Source organism: Corvus cornix, chromosome 2, assembly GCF_000738735.6.
Source record: "Corvus cornix cornix isolate S_Up_H32 chromosome 2, ASM73873v5, whole genome shotgun sequence".
In the NCBI taxonomy this organism is placed as follows: domain Eukaryota; kingdom Metazoa; phylum Chordata; class Aves; order Passeriformes; family Corvidae; genus Corvus; species Corvus cornix.
In genome coordinates this window covers 21,850,414-21,864,210 of record NC_046333.1, presented here as the reverse complement: position 1 = coordinate 21,864,210, position 13,797 = coordinate 21,850,414, and the positions used below count along the sequence as shown (strand labels likewise).

At 36.7% G+C, this 13,797-nt stretch overlaps 1 protein-coding gene across 2 annotated transcripts in view; it reads right to left on the bottom strand.

Annotated features, from left to right (window-relative positions):
• Positions 1–371: 371 nt before the first annotated feature.
• Positions 372–13,797, bottom strand: part of SLC9A3 (solute carrier family 9 member A3) — a 53,155-nt gene continuing 39,729 nt past the window's right edge. Inside the window, exons 9-17 of one of the 2 annotated variants that reach the window (XM_010398573.1) lie at positions 13,688–13,758; positions 11,345–11,474; positions 8,114–8,229; positions 7,372–7,501; positions 6,690–6,866; positions 6,036–6,111; positions 4,550–4,663; positions 2,990–3,233; positions 372–672 (exon numbers count right to left, since the gene is read on the bottom strand). In XM_010398573.1, coding sequence (XP_010396875.1) covers positions 669–672; positions 2,990–3,233; positions 4,550–4,663; positions 6,036–6,111; positions 6,690–6,866; positions 7,372–7,501; positions 8,114–8,229; positions 11,345–11,474; positions 13,688–13,758 — 1,062 coding nt within the window. In that variant the 3' untranslated portion in view covers positions 372–668. Of the gene's footprint in view, positions 673–2,985; positions 3,234–4,549; positions 4,664–6,035; positions 6,112–6,689; positions 6,867–7,371; positions 7,502–8,113; positions 8,230–11,344; positions 11,475–13,687; positions 13,759–13,797 lie in introns of those variants that run through there. The other variant, XM_010398572.1, reaches the window with a different exon arrangement.

Genomic DNA, 13,797 nt, shown 5'->3' with positions numbered 1-13,797 from the left:
AGGACCCCACTCCCTTTCCATCTGAAGCCATCCTAGAGCAGATCCGATGAACCAGTGGGTTGCTCTCTATTTTTACAAAAGCCCTTTGTTCACCTTCTTCTTTCAAGTAAGTCCTGGCTCACAACTGTGTTTCCTCCTGTTCTAAGGAATGTGGAGGGACATGGCAAGACGCTGGAAGAGATGCCAGCTTCTGAAGCTTAGGATGATGCAGAGGTTTTGGCCTGTGGAAAGAACGTCGGCTTTGTACACGTCTGGCTGCAGCAGACCTGTAATTCCCTTCTACATCAAGCAACATTTTCTTTTCTTGGGGCTCCGTCATGTAAGAGTCTTCCAGCCCTTCAAACATAAGCAGAGTATTCTCTTCTTGTGAATTCTCTGACTTGAAGCTAACTTCAGAACAATAACCTGAGTTTACTGTCTCTTTGTTATTCGTATCTGTACCCGATTCCCAGAAGAGATCAGGTACATTTGGGTCACATGAAGCTATGTACTCAGAGACAGCAGAAAGAGATATATTCCCTCTGTTTTCCAATGAAGAATAGTTTTGTGTCCAAGGCATTTGAAGACAAGAGGGGAAGAAGTGGAGGGGATTCACTGAAACACTTCCATTTTGGTTTAGTTGATCATCTGAAGAGGAGTATTCTGTCATTTCAACATCATGGTCCATATCACCTAGAGAGCACAATTAAATACAAACATTTGTTTTCTTTTTGTACACACTTTATCTATTAGTATGCTGGCTATTGGGCTTTGCTTTTGGCTATTTTTATGAAAGCCTTATGAAAGTGAGTGATTTAAGGGTTTTTTCTTTCCTGAAGAGCTCTACTCTGTATCCTGTTCTATCTTGGACAACCTGAAGCGAGTTAATTAAACTTCTTATTCTTGCTGAGTGTCAGGCCAAACTTAGCTCTGTGTTTGGGATGAAAAACTGCCTGTTTCAGATAGTTAGGATATGGAGCCATCGTCTGGTCACTAAGGTGTATCTTTATCTTGAAACAGTCCTGATGCTCAGCAAGGAAATATTTCAGAAATTTTTGAGACAAATTGTACTCTTTCAATCAAGTAGCAGAGGGTTTGACTCCAGGGAGTCAATCTCTTATTGATCAGAACGTATGATCGGTTTTCTGTATACATTAGGTGTGTAGAGAAACTTAACATTTCCACTCTTGGCTTCCAGCTTCCATTGTTTTTTAAAACCTTTTAATTGAATTTTTGGTATCATTCTCCTATTGGGAGAATTTTATTAAGGAGATCATTCAGAGGACTGTTTCAGAGAGTAATCCTATACTTATTAGCTTGGGAAATCTACCTTTGCAAAACACTTACTAGGAAACACAGCAGTCAAAAATCCAGTGATTTTGACATATCAAAGATACCCACAGATGAACTTACACATACCACTTCCTAATAATAAATTGAATTATAAATAAAGCAATTAAATGGAGGAAAAGAACACAGGTTAGCAAGAAAATGTCCTGCAGATCATATGTCAATATTCTCTGACAATGTTCTCAGTGGGGGAAAAAAAGTGAAGAGAATTTCAGTGTGGATAAGTGTCAAGGTGAAATTTTCCTTTTGGAATGCTGCTCATTGTTCACACTTTTAATCAGGATATTGGACATTAATTCATAGTCCTTTAATTAATCCAGTGTTTATGTTAAAACACCATTTAAAAAATAAACAAAGACACACCATTAAGGAACTGAGTACTGAAACCAAACACAGACCTACAGGCCACTCCAGTAGTGATGTGTGTCCTCTAATTACCCTTGAACTAGCACATCTTCTGAAGGGACAGAAGCCGGAACAGAAGAAAAATGGAACTTCCTTTTCTATTTCTTTTCAAGAGGTTGTGAAATTCTTCTTAGGTCAAAATTAGCAGTATACACTCTTAGCCTGAGGTGTTTGTCTAAACATAGTTTCATCAACCAGCTACAGAATACTTTCAACTTACTTTTTTTGTTGATGCACAAAGGATACTAAGATATACATTTGTGACCATGGATTCCGCAAAAGTGTATTCACGATGACACTGACTTTCGTGTTTCATTGCACAATCCCTGCAGTGCCCTGTGTTCTATTCAATCATAATATCTGAACTGTGGACCTGACCCACCTCGTTTGAAGCACTGACTGACTTGATTATGGAAGGCTGATTTTATGGTGTGGAAAATTTACACACAGCAAAAGTTAAAGGGCAACTGCAATATTCATTTAAACCCAGAGTCAATTTAATTTTAAGCCTCTAATACATTAGAAGCAACAAGATATTTACTGCATCAGAAAGCTATGCCTTTTTCTAGTTTCAAGATAAAGTATGGATTAAAATAAATTCACAGTTTAAGGATAAAGCTCTAATTTCCTCCACAATACTGTTGTGCAATTATCCCCACAAAGACACTCTGATGCACTTTAGTAAACATGATTAATTTTAAACTCCTTTATTATGTAATTTACTGGTACATCAGTAGTGTCACTGAGTAGTTGTAGCAGTGGGGCATTTTTGCTTCCTGGACACTGGATAAATAACCTGGACAAATGTTCAAAACTAACTCAAGGCTTCTTAGCAATAGAGTCAAAAAATTTTATTCCTTTTAGGGAATTCAGGTACCAATTTTATCATCTAGGACTGACTAACCAGGAAACCTGAAGCCTCTTGAAAACATATGCCCAATATTCTGGTAGTTGGAATACTATTTTCTTGGCATTTAAATTATTCAAGTGAAAACAAATAGAAGGACTCTTATCTGCTGTAAAAGTAGCAAGGCATTGGACCCCAAATAGTTGAACAGCTCTTCTGCAGAAGGAAAATAGAAAGATGTTTTGTTAATCAAATTGGAGGGAAATAAAAGATGTTTAGTTGTACAAAGAAATCAGGAAGGGAAGAGAAGTTCTGAAAGAAGAAAAAACAGAAAAATAAGTTTACTTCTCAGGATTGATAAGAAGTCTGGTTAAAAAATAAAGGTGATAATATCTTTTAAAATATTACATATGTGTTGATTCTGGGAGAAAAGATCTGGGTCGGTCCTCTGGGCCATCTGCTAGCAGGAAGGAATCTGTTGATTTATTGCTGAGCCGGATTGGAGTGAGCCGTCTGAAGTTGTTTGGAGAATATGGGAGCTGCACTCGGGCCCTTTGAGATGGTACTACAGTATCTTCACCAGATAACCATGGTGAGAACTTCATGTAGATGCTTTGGTCATCATCAGCTGAAAATACTGGGTTATCAATTCCTAAAAAAAAAAAATTATGAGTGACAAATAAAAGTAATCAAAATAATTTCTTGATAATACAGCAAGAGAAGGAGAAGGGCTGTTGGTGGAAAAAATGGGCAGATACACGCCGGTATGGATGTGACTAAGTCAATACACAGACCATTACACACACGTATACCTTGGTTATTGCTAGATATATATTGGATTTCAATTAAAGAGAAAAATTGGAGGTCACATTGAACATGCAATTATGTTAGGGATATCTGGAGACAAAAAATAAAATGAATAAAAGAAGTAATCAGTCCATAAATGTTAAGCAAAAAAAAAAGCACAACATGAAATCACTGCAGAAAATTCAAATCAAATCCATAAAAAAGAAATAAGAGATGGGAAAAAAATGAAAAAAAACCTTCACCATTCCATAAACAGATGAGTTTGAGGTAGCTATGGCAGGCCACAAGATAGTCAAAAGTAAGATACAGGAGCCTGTTCATACAGTTATCAAGTTTGATGAGCTTTTACATAAATATTTTGCATCTTGCCATCCACTTATTTCTGGGTGTCTTTATACATACTCAGACATAGAATTTGTCATGAAACAGTGTCACGTGTAAAATGCATTTCAGGGTGTCTGCCTCAAGAGTACAGACATGTATTTCTTCGCTGTAGGCCTCAAGTTACACATGAAGCATACAGTGGCATGCTGAAAAATTTAAACACAGAAGTGCTGAAGAGAAATACTAAATTTTATAACTCCATAAATGGTATGATGTGCTTTCTGTTATATATAGTTATAAGCTTCCAATCTAAAATTTTGGAGCCTTTCAGGGCTGGAAATCAAGGGCATTGAGTGCTCCAGAAATGCTGTAAATCTGCCCTTTTCAGTGACTTTTATAAGCCTGTAAGGATCTGAAGGGGGTGTCAATATAAAAGGAGAGATCTTGCCTGAAAAAAGAAGAACAAAATTTATCACAATGAAGTTCCAGTGCAAGTGAAAAACAATTCCGAAGGACTAGTGTTGACTGGTCTTCTGAGATAAGACAGTTCTAAAATAACATTTTCTGTTGCTAAAAATGCTTAGTGGCTTTAAAACTGGTTTAGGTAGTCATGTTCACAACTTCTATCAGTTTCAAATGTGATGCTCTCCATACCTCCAGATATCCAAAAATCTTTATGTTAACATTAATATTAAGCCAATGTATTTTCAGATAGAACACATAAAATCACTCAATCAAACAAACAAAAACCCCAGGCTAACTCATCAGCATTTCTAGTAGATTTTGCAATATTTGAGGGAAAAAAAAAAAACCTTTGTAGGTAATAAATATTTTTACCAGCAGGAGTATCTGTGAAATTTTGTTTCGTCACATTAGCCAGGAAATCAACTCCTTTGCCTAGATGCAAAGTCTCATAATCATTATTTTCTTCTGATTCAGAAAACTCCAAATCTGGAGGGGAAAAAAGAAAATTAAAAAAAAGGAAGTGCAATTTGATTAGAGATTTGTATCAGTTCTAATAGAAAATGCTATTACATGCTGGTTTGATCCTGGCATCGTTATCAAAAATATATCTTTAACAAGGATTTTCATCACTTGACACAGGTCAGCATTAGTCATGACTAATTTCAAACTTAATGAGGTCATTGCTGCTTTTACTGCAGTAGAATAAGTTTTGCAATAGCTGCTAAACCACTTTTAATTGGAAGACTGTCTTCCAATTAAACTTTTTTGATTTTAAGTAGATGATAACATCTCTATGCAGAGTTCTTTAATAAGACAATATTGAATGACCTACTAATAAGTATTTGGAAAGCTCTTCCCATGCAAAGTAGTTCTAGAATCTTACACTTGGGGAGCCAGCCTGTACTGTCCCTCTCAGTCAAACAAAAATAACGGTAAATGATTCAAGGAAGATACATAAGGAAAAATATGTTTGCTTGGAGCTACTGCGAAAAGATAAATCCCTCTCTATTTTATTTGAGGTGTCTTTGAGGTCAAGGAGTTGCAGGCATAAACATAAATCAAAGTTAGTTCAGTGGCATTTAACCACATTTCAGTTTTGAAGCGACATGTATTATTTTATAATTGTATAACAAACATCTTAGCACCCATCACATCTTGCCACGCCTGACATCAATGCCAAAAAATGGCTAAGACAAGAAAGAATTAGGAGCTTTATATGCAAAACCAACTTTTGCTAGGGGTAGTCCCTAGGCTGATCAACTTCCAATTATACTTCCAAGCCTAACCCATGTGATAGATCCGTTCATGAAGGGTGAAGCGGTGCTAGAACTGACCTGACTATGGCTTCCTTCCAAAGCTACGCCCTCCTTGAGTTATATCATGCTTGCTTAGCCTCACCTCTGATTCAGACCCTTCGAAAACAGTGGACTTTAACTCAGATAAGAATGTCATCTCACCTACTGAATTTTATATGGCTGGTGTTCTAGGTAGACATATCCTGCCATGATGAAAAAAAGTTAGCAGCTCCGTGTATCTTATCCAAACAGAAACTGAAAGTTCATTTATATTGTAGCCACTGCATTGTTTTGTTCACAGAATTTAAATATATTTTAAAAATGTGAGCAAAAAAGCCAATTAAAATTTTGTTTTTCATCCAGATTCCTAAAAAAACAACTTCTAAACACTGCACTTAAGCATGAAGCAGATCACCACTCTGAGTTCTGAACTATGACTAGAAGTAAAGTACCTTTTTACTATCAGATTTGCTGTTGCATATCACAAAATCTTTTAGTGATACTTTACTGGCAATGTAGCTGGTAAAATTCAGTTAATGAAAACGGTCTAAGAGTCTTTTTACCTTTTTCCTTCAAAGTAAAATCTTGTACTGGATTTTCTGAAGGAATGTTTCCATTTGGTATGACACTGCTGTTTCTCTGAAAAGAAAGCAAACAGTGACCAAAAATGCTAATGTCATCAGATAGCAATGGCAGTGACACCCTTTGAAATGATGAGTCCAGCAGAATAACCCTGAAATCCATTGTAATCTTTGCTTGAGACTCAATATGGATGCCACTAGTTTCCCACCTACACTTGTAGTGTGTACAGGGTGAAAAAAAGAAATTTTGGCTCTTTTTATGCTGTGTGTTCCCTCTTAGTTTCATACAAATTTGGTTGAATGCTCCATGCTGTAGAGCTACCCTGCTACCTCTATCCTACAAAATCTCCCCAGAGCATTGTAGCATGGTTCAGGGTCTGTTGTTTTTCGAGTGATCAGAAGTCTCTCACCCAGAAGAAGAGTCCCAAAGCATAGAGAAGTGCAGAATGTGAGAAGAAGCCCCTTGAGTTACCTCCTAGTTTAACCTCTTCTTGCTTAGGTCCTCTAAGTTCATGAAGTTTTATAGGATAGAGATAAATGCAGGACCATAGGACCCTTCAGAGTCCTCCCTGCCCTTCCCACCCATAAGTTTGCATAATAGGTGGCTACATCTGGCTCCTTGTGAAAGTATTTTACCCTTTTTTGGCCCCGGTCTCGTTTGTGGATTTTATTGAGCTTCTTGGAATGGTTTATTCCTAGTTTGGTACTCTTGAAAGATTCTAAGCGTTTCCTCATTGTCCTATGGAAAATCTCCTTGTCTTGTTTGTCATCTTCACTGTGCATGATCTCATGTCGACTGTACAGGTGTTTGTGCTGTGGCCAGGAAGGGAAGACAATATTCATTTATTTAGAAATACAAATGAAAGCCCTGAATCAATGCATTCAATCAGTGTCATGAAAATGTAAACAACTCCATAAGAAAGAATGAACTAAAGACTACTCTGAAGGCATTAATGAAACTCCTATTTTTTTTCTTCTTCATTAAACAAGTCCAGGAATTTTAAGTGAGTAAGAGTGGACTGTTATTCAAAGTAAGCCTCTCCCTATATGTGTCTCAATCACTTCAGTTCATTTAATCCTGATCAGAACCTTTGCTGGACACAGTTCTGCATTCCACTGGCCCCAGTGATTTCAAAGGTACTAGTTCTTCTAAAAAGGCATGTTTTTAAATGAGAAGTCACACAAAGAGCCTGTCTTCCTCAAGCGTGTGGATTTTGCAGTGGGTTCTCTCCTTCTGAGTTTCACTCACAAGCTTTGGTTCCTATTTCCTCCTAGTTTTAGATTGGAAAACAGTCCAATGCTAGCCTTTTGCACTCACCTCCTGCCTGGGCTTATACAGGTACTGTTGTAGGGTGTGATGAGCGAGGGTATCTTCTGTGTCCCGGATACTTTTCCTCCTCTGCTCTAAAGCTTGCATGTCAAGGCAAACCGGTCCAGCTTTTTCTCTCCTGAAGAAAAACACAAGCAGTGGTTTTTAAAATCAGTGATTGCTGAAGAGGAAGGAAAAAAAACCAGGAAGACAAGGAATGAAATGGAGAAGAGAAGATGAAGTTTAAAAAGAAAAAAAAGGAAGACTAAGAACTGGCTAAATGACAATGAGTGAGCAAATGCCTTATGGGAAATGTGAAAAGATTATTGGTTTTTGTCTTTCCGGGGGATGTAGTATTAATTAATTTTACAGTTTACATGACACATGGTCTGTTCAGTGACAGATTCATCAAAAAGTTAAAGAAGGGGCAATTATTTTCCTTGCCTCTCTCCTTACTTTTTCTGGAGCAGACACAGAAATAGCATCTAGCCCTATATATAATAGTGGGTGAACCAAAGGCAAATGAAACAACTCTAATGTGGATGTCTGCTTCATCTTACCAGCCTTTACTGAAAAAAATTGTGTGTAAAATACAACTATATAAATCCATATATACCCATTTTCTGTGGGAGAAACTATTAATTAAAGTTCAAAAAATAGTGACTGAAGCCCCTGTAATTTGCATTCTTCAGTTTTTTAGCAGTGTTTCGATTTCCTCTCGTATACCACCCCGTCAGTCCACATTACTTACAGTAAATAGGAGACAGAGCTTTCCACAGTGCTCGGGAGTGGAGTGCTGAAATCCACATTTACCATGTTGTCTGTACTTGGAGAACGAATAAATGCCAGTGAACCTCTACGTTCTCCCTGGTCATGGAAAGAAACAAGACATATTACAGCTGTAAACACCTAGGGCAAAATGTGTATCAGAATACAGGTAATTTGTGAGACTGTATTTATGCAAATGGAACAAGAAGCATTGGAGGAGTTGTAACAGATAAAAACCATTTTTTGGTTTTATGGTTTCTTTACGTTGAGTGTCATTATCCCAACAAACAAAGCAACAAGAAAACCTATTGCAGTCTTATAAATTGATTTTGAAAAGGTGAATGATTTCTTGTGCCTCAATAGATTTGCAATTTTACTTTGTACAATGTTGCAAGCCAAGTCCATAGGGATATACATACAGATGTTCATGTATCAACACATCACTACACTATCAGAAGCATTTTCAGACACAACACTAAGTTTTCTGTTCTCTACCAGACTGGAAGCAGCAAATACTAAGTGGTGATAGAAGTCTACAAGACTATTAGAAAGAGGTTGTAGCATGGCAAGATGAGATATTGAAGAGATGAGATTTTCTTTCTGTTCTAAAACTAGTGTCACAGAAGTGAACTGCTGGAAAAACTCAGTTTTACGTCTTCATAGTTTTCCCTACACCTTAAGTAATCTCCTGTTTAGCTAAAAAGTGTCTGTTGAGTGACATTGTGGTTACACAGGCTGAAACCATCTATGGTTTTGAATCACAGCAGAGAGAAATCACATAGCAGGTGTCTACATTTAAAACAGTTATAATCAAGAAAATCATCTCCCTTGCAGAAGAGAGATTTTATCTACATTTCTCCAACTTTAACTGTACTGTGTTCCCTTTACATTTTCATATTTGTGGAACAAACCAAATAAATGCTTTCTTTTGCTGTGGTAGCCCACATATGTATCACAGTATGTGGGCTACCAATGGGCTTAAGAAATATACTCTGGCCTCTGCAGGCAGAAAACTTGAGATTTATAAAATTGAATTCTGGAAGAACATCGTCCCAATCCATTTTCTTAAGTGAACCTGACTTTCTTTTCAAATCAAGTTGAATGTTTTATACATACATCATACAATATCATCAGTGAAGGAATTTTAGCCAGAACAAGTTATGAACCATGAGTATTTTAAGTCACTTCTGTTCAGTTGCTCTGGATTATTTTCATTTTTCTTGGCTGAGGTTCTCCCTTCTGAACTGTAAAGATTTTACTTAGATTGAGACTGAACTCTCTCAACTCCTATTTATTGTACAGATTCAGCATAACAGCAGAGCTGAACAAAGAAAAAGATATAAAATCATTTTTAAACTCCTCAGTTTCTTGCAAGTAAGAAGAGAGTGAGTAGCTGGGAGAGGCAGGTCTTTACTTGTCCTGGAAGAAATATCTTCAATTTCAATGTCAGCTTGTAATTCATAGCTATTTAGTTCAAAGATATATTTGAGAAGTGAAGAAAAAGTTGTTAAAGCAGTGTGTCACTGAACCAAATATTAAAGTGAGAATGGTGAAATGACTTTAGGATTCACAACTCATAATTAATTTCTGCTGGAAGAAAATATGTTACAAAATTTCTGTAGAACTTGGAGATTTTCAATTTCTTTGTCTATTATTATCAGATCAGTACACATCTGCACAATAGAATTTATCTGCAAGAAACAATATACACAAATAGCATTTGGACTAAGGTAACAAAAGGCAGTTCCCTTGTGTTTCATCTCCTAAAAAATTAATAATCTAACGTAATCTGTCTTTACTATATGGGATCAAGGATACTGTTGGATAAAAATTCTGATCCTAAATCTGCATGTGTTAGTGACCTATAAAGACCTTTGCATCTGTTAAAGAGATGAAACACTGTAACAAATCTACTGAACAGATTCAGCAATGAATCTGAACATGAGTTTCATGGTCATCCGCATCAAAGTCATTATCCAACTTTCTTCCTCTGAGGTGTGACCCAGAAAGTATCACAAGAAAGAAAATTAGTTCTTGAGCTCAGATGGTCTGAAAACCAAATGGATAATTTAAAAAAATCTCAAAAGGAAGAATTTGTTTGTCTTGTGAACTATTCTCCATCTTTCATACTAACATAATTTCTGAATTTCATCTTGTTTCTGAATTCAATCTCCAAAATTTTATGTTTTCTTGGAAGAAGACTGCCTGGCTGTAGCTCATTTTCAAAAAAAGAAAAAAAATCTTACCAGTAGTAGTAGTAGTAGTAGTAGTAGTAGTATAAATCATAGTAATAGTTTTTTATTTAAATTAAAGAAATTAACTGATATATCACCTGTGAAGATTAGTTCAACTCAAGATTATGGGCATGGATAGATTATAATTTCAAAGATCACTTCTAAAATTATTCCATTTAAATCTATTCTTTACACTGTATCAATACTGCACATTTGTGGCCGTTTGAACTAAGGTGACTAGTTTCCTACTGAAAAAATTAGGAATTCTTATAAAATGTGGCAACACTACTCTGGTCTGGGAATGGTACTCCTGCAGAAAGTCAGAAACTTTCTTCCCTTCTCCTTTCAAAATTTCTCCTGTTGCAAGTCTGATGTTTCCCTAACTTTACAATTCTTTAATTGCATTTGATATTTGTAGTATATTTAACCCTAATTATTGAATGGTGGGGGTTATGATTCCATTGAATTAAAGTTACATTCCCTTTTTTTTTTTTTGTGTGTGTGTGTGTGTTCCAATGATCTGGCAGACTGAGATTAGCAGTCCCATACTTTGGCCACATATGCACATCATTTGGAAGAGAGCTTCCTCAAATCAGATTCATCATCACATAGAACCACTACCCTGCAGGAGCCAGACTCTGTTGACACATTTAGAAAGACAGCGTCCCTCCAGAATTCCAGTATCTTTTTCATGTAATGAATATAGAAGCAAAGATCTTCAGTAAAATCCAACAGAAATGTACACTGACATTAAGTACAATATGCTAGTATTTTGCAATCAGGCACAATACGGAGAGTAGTTCTCAAACAGGCAATACTGACACTCAAAACACATTTAAAAAAAAAAAAAGCAGAGCAGAGATGGAAATAGTTTTCCTATAGGCATCTCCTGCAATATATCAACTTTAGGTTATATTATAAATTTTAAAAAATCAAATTCCAAATGATGCTATAATATGTCAACAAGTGTTCATAAGTACCTCAGCAACATAGCTAATTGCATCCTTCAAGTTGAGCTCATGGAAAACATTAAGGATTTGGTCTCTTGATTTTTGGGCAGACCTTCTCATCAGTATTTTTCTGAGGAATTTCCTATCAAAATTGGACCACCTGATAATTTAAACAAACTGTGTTAATGGCAACAAGCAATTTTAGTTTCAAAGCATTTTTAATTTAGCATAAATGATATTTTTTGAGCTAAACACTTTGAAAAAGATGGTGAACAGAGGAATGCAAGGGATTTGTGTCTTGAAGCTTTTCAATTAGCATAAAGAAAGTTAAGGAAAAGCCTGGTACAGACTTACGCAGCTGTCACAAAGCATTTAATCAGTTCACTTACCCAACACTACTGCAAGAGTGCTATGATTACAGTATCCCATTTCAGAGTCAGCCACACATTTTATACTTTGGGAGATCATGCTACCTTTTTTTTCCACTTCTGATTATATTTAATTTTTGTCCCTCCTTGGGAAAGTGATCTTCTTTTCCCCAGCTCTATTGTAGAAGCCAGACCAGAAAATGAGTTCAGAGTAGCGGTGCCCTTCCAGAAGTTCTACGAGAGGGCCTTATTCATGCCACTGATGTTCTCTGCTCTGAGGGATAGTAGCCATGTGTATTTTCAACGAATTACACTTCCAAGATTGTCTGATAGTAGGGTATCTGCCCTGTCACGTTTAGGGTTCAGAAGATAAAGGCTGTTGTACTTTCTTCTAACTTCCTCGACACTTCGTCTGAAGGGCATGAGGCAGCTCTGGAGACTATTGCTCAGAGTGACTTTATCCATCTTGCCCAATGGCCATTTTGAGTTTACAACTTTTGATTCAAATTGCTTAAACCCTTTTGTATTAAATATTATTCACATAATTGATCACTATTCCTCTTCTCTAGCCAGAACAGCTGACCAGCAGGCTGTAATTCAGGCTGCCACATCTCAACCCATCAGTGAGGATGCTAGGGGCTGCCATTTCCTTATGGAAGCAGCACTTTCATGTACATAGAGTCCAAAAAGCAGGCTTAAGATGGTCTCATTCAAAATACATTAGTCATCAAACCACACACTCAACCATGAATCTACAGTAAGCTACTCCTTCTGTTCTTACTCAAGGGGATTACTGTCTGACATGCAAGAAGTCACACACTAATCTGCCACTTTAAAAATATAGCTCCATCTTTGAGGCAATATATCAAAACACAAGATGTATTCACCTGTATTATATATAGCCTACTCAAATTTATTCCCCAAAATTAAACTACAAACTTAGACCAAAAGAAAGAAGATGTTCTGTGTGGAGTGCCTCAGGAAAATTCTTCACTGCATAAATGAACGAAGAGCAAAAGGAAAGGAAGTAGGTTGTCTCTATAACTGGATGCAGGTGAGGAATTCTACTTGAGCTCCAGTACGAGCTAGCTCCAGCCTAGGAGTTGTACTGTATTGCATGAGTATAATGCTAAACTTAAGCTAATAGACTCAGCTTCTAAGAAAGGGTTAGGGGAGTGCTCTGCAGAAAGCTAACACAACCACATGACTTTTGGATTGGAATTGGCATGTTGAGCCAGCAAGAGGTTAGCAGGTCAAAACTGTGACTGTCTGCACCTATGAAATGACCTAACTCCAGGGAGAGAATGGCCTAACTTCAAAGAACACTCTTAAGGATGTCCAGATTTAATGTCCTTTTTTCCCCATTTATTCATCTAGGTATGGAAGTGTGCCCATCACAGGGGTAACTCTTCACATGTACTTTAAAGGAAATGGTGTATCTTTCAACTGAGTAATTCTGCTTCTCTCAAGATGAATCAACTACAAACAGAGGGGAGGGTTCATTATTGGTTTCAGGCTAACAGGCTGAAACTGTCAGAGTAATTTCAAAGCACCCTCTGCCATCACTTTGAGAGTTGTTGAACACATCCTTGTAGAAATAGGATAAACAGCTAGCATATTTGTACGTGAGGTTTTTCAGTGCCTCCACACATAAATAGTGTTCATGAAATGTAGTATTACAAAGAAAAACCAACATTAATGTTCTAGGTGAAAACTTGTGCAAATAGTCAATTCTCTAATCTTGGGAGAACACCCCTGTATGTGAACTGAGGCACCTGAAAAGGAATAATCTGAACTGTGGGAGAGAAAGTAAAGATTCTAGTTGTGTAAGGGGACAAAAATACACTGCTTTGACATTTGCTGTATTTCCAGTATTTTCAGTATGTAACCTCTTAAACTACATTTAACATCCTTGCTTTCCCTAAGGTCACAGGCTTAAAAAGTTACAATATACAGATAATATTTCCTAGCAGTATTTAGAGATTACAAATTAGTTACTACTTACTTGTCTCTCAGATAATGATGCCCTATTTGTCCAGAAATGTCCTCTATAGCAGAAAGAATATGATCAAAGGCCTAGGAAAGTGAGAGTGGAATTAATATCTTTACAGAAAT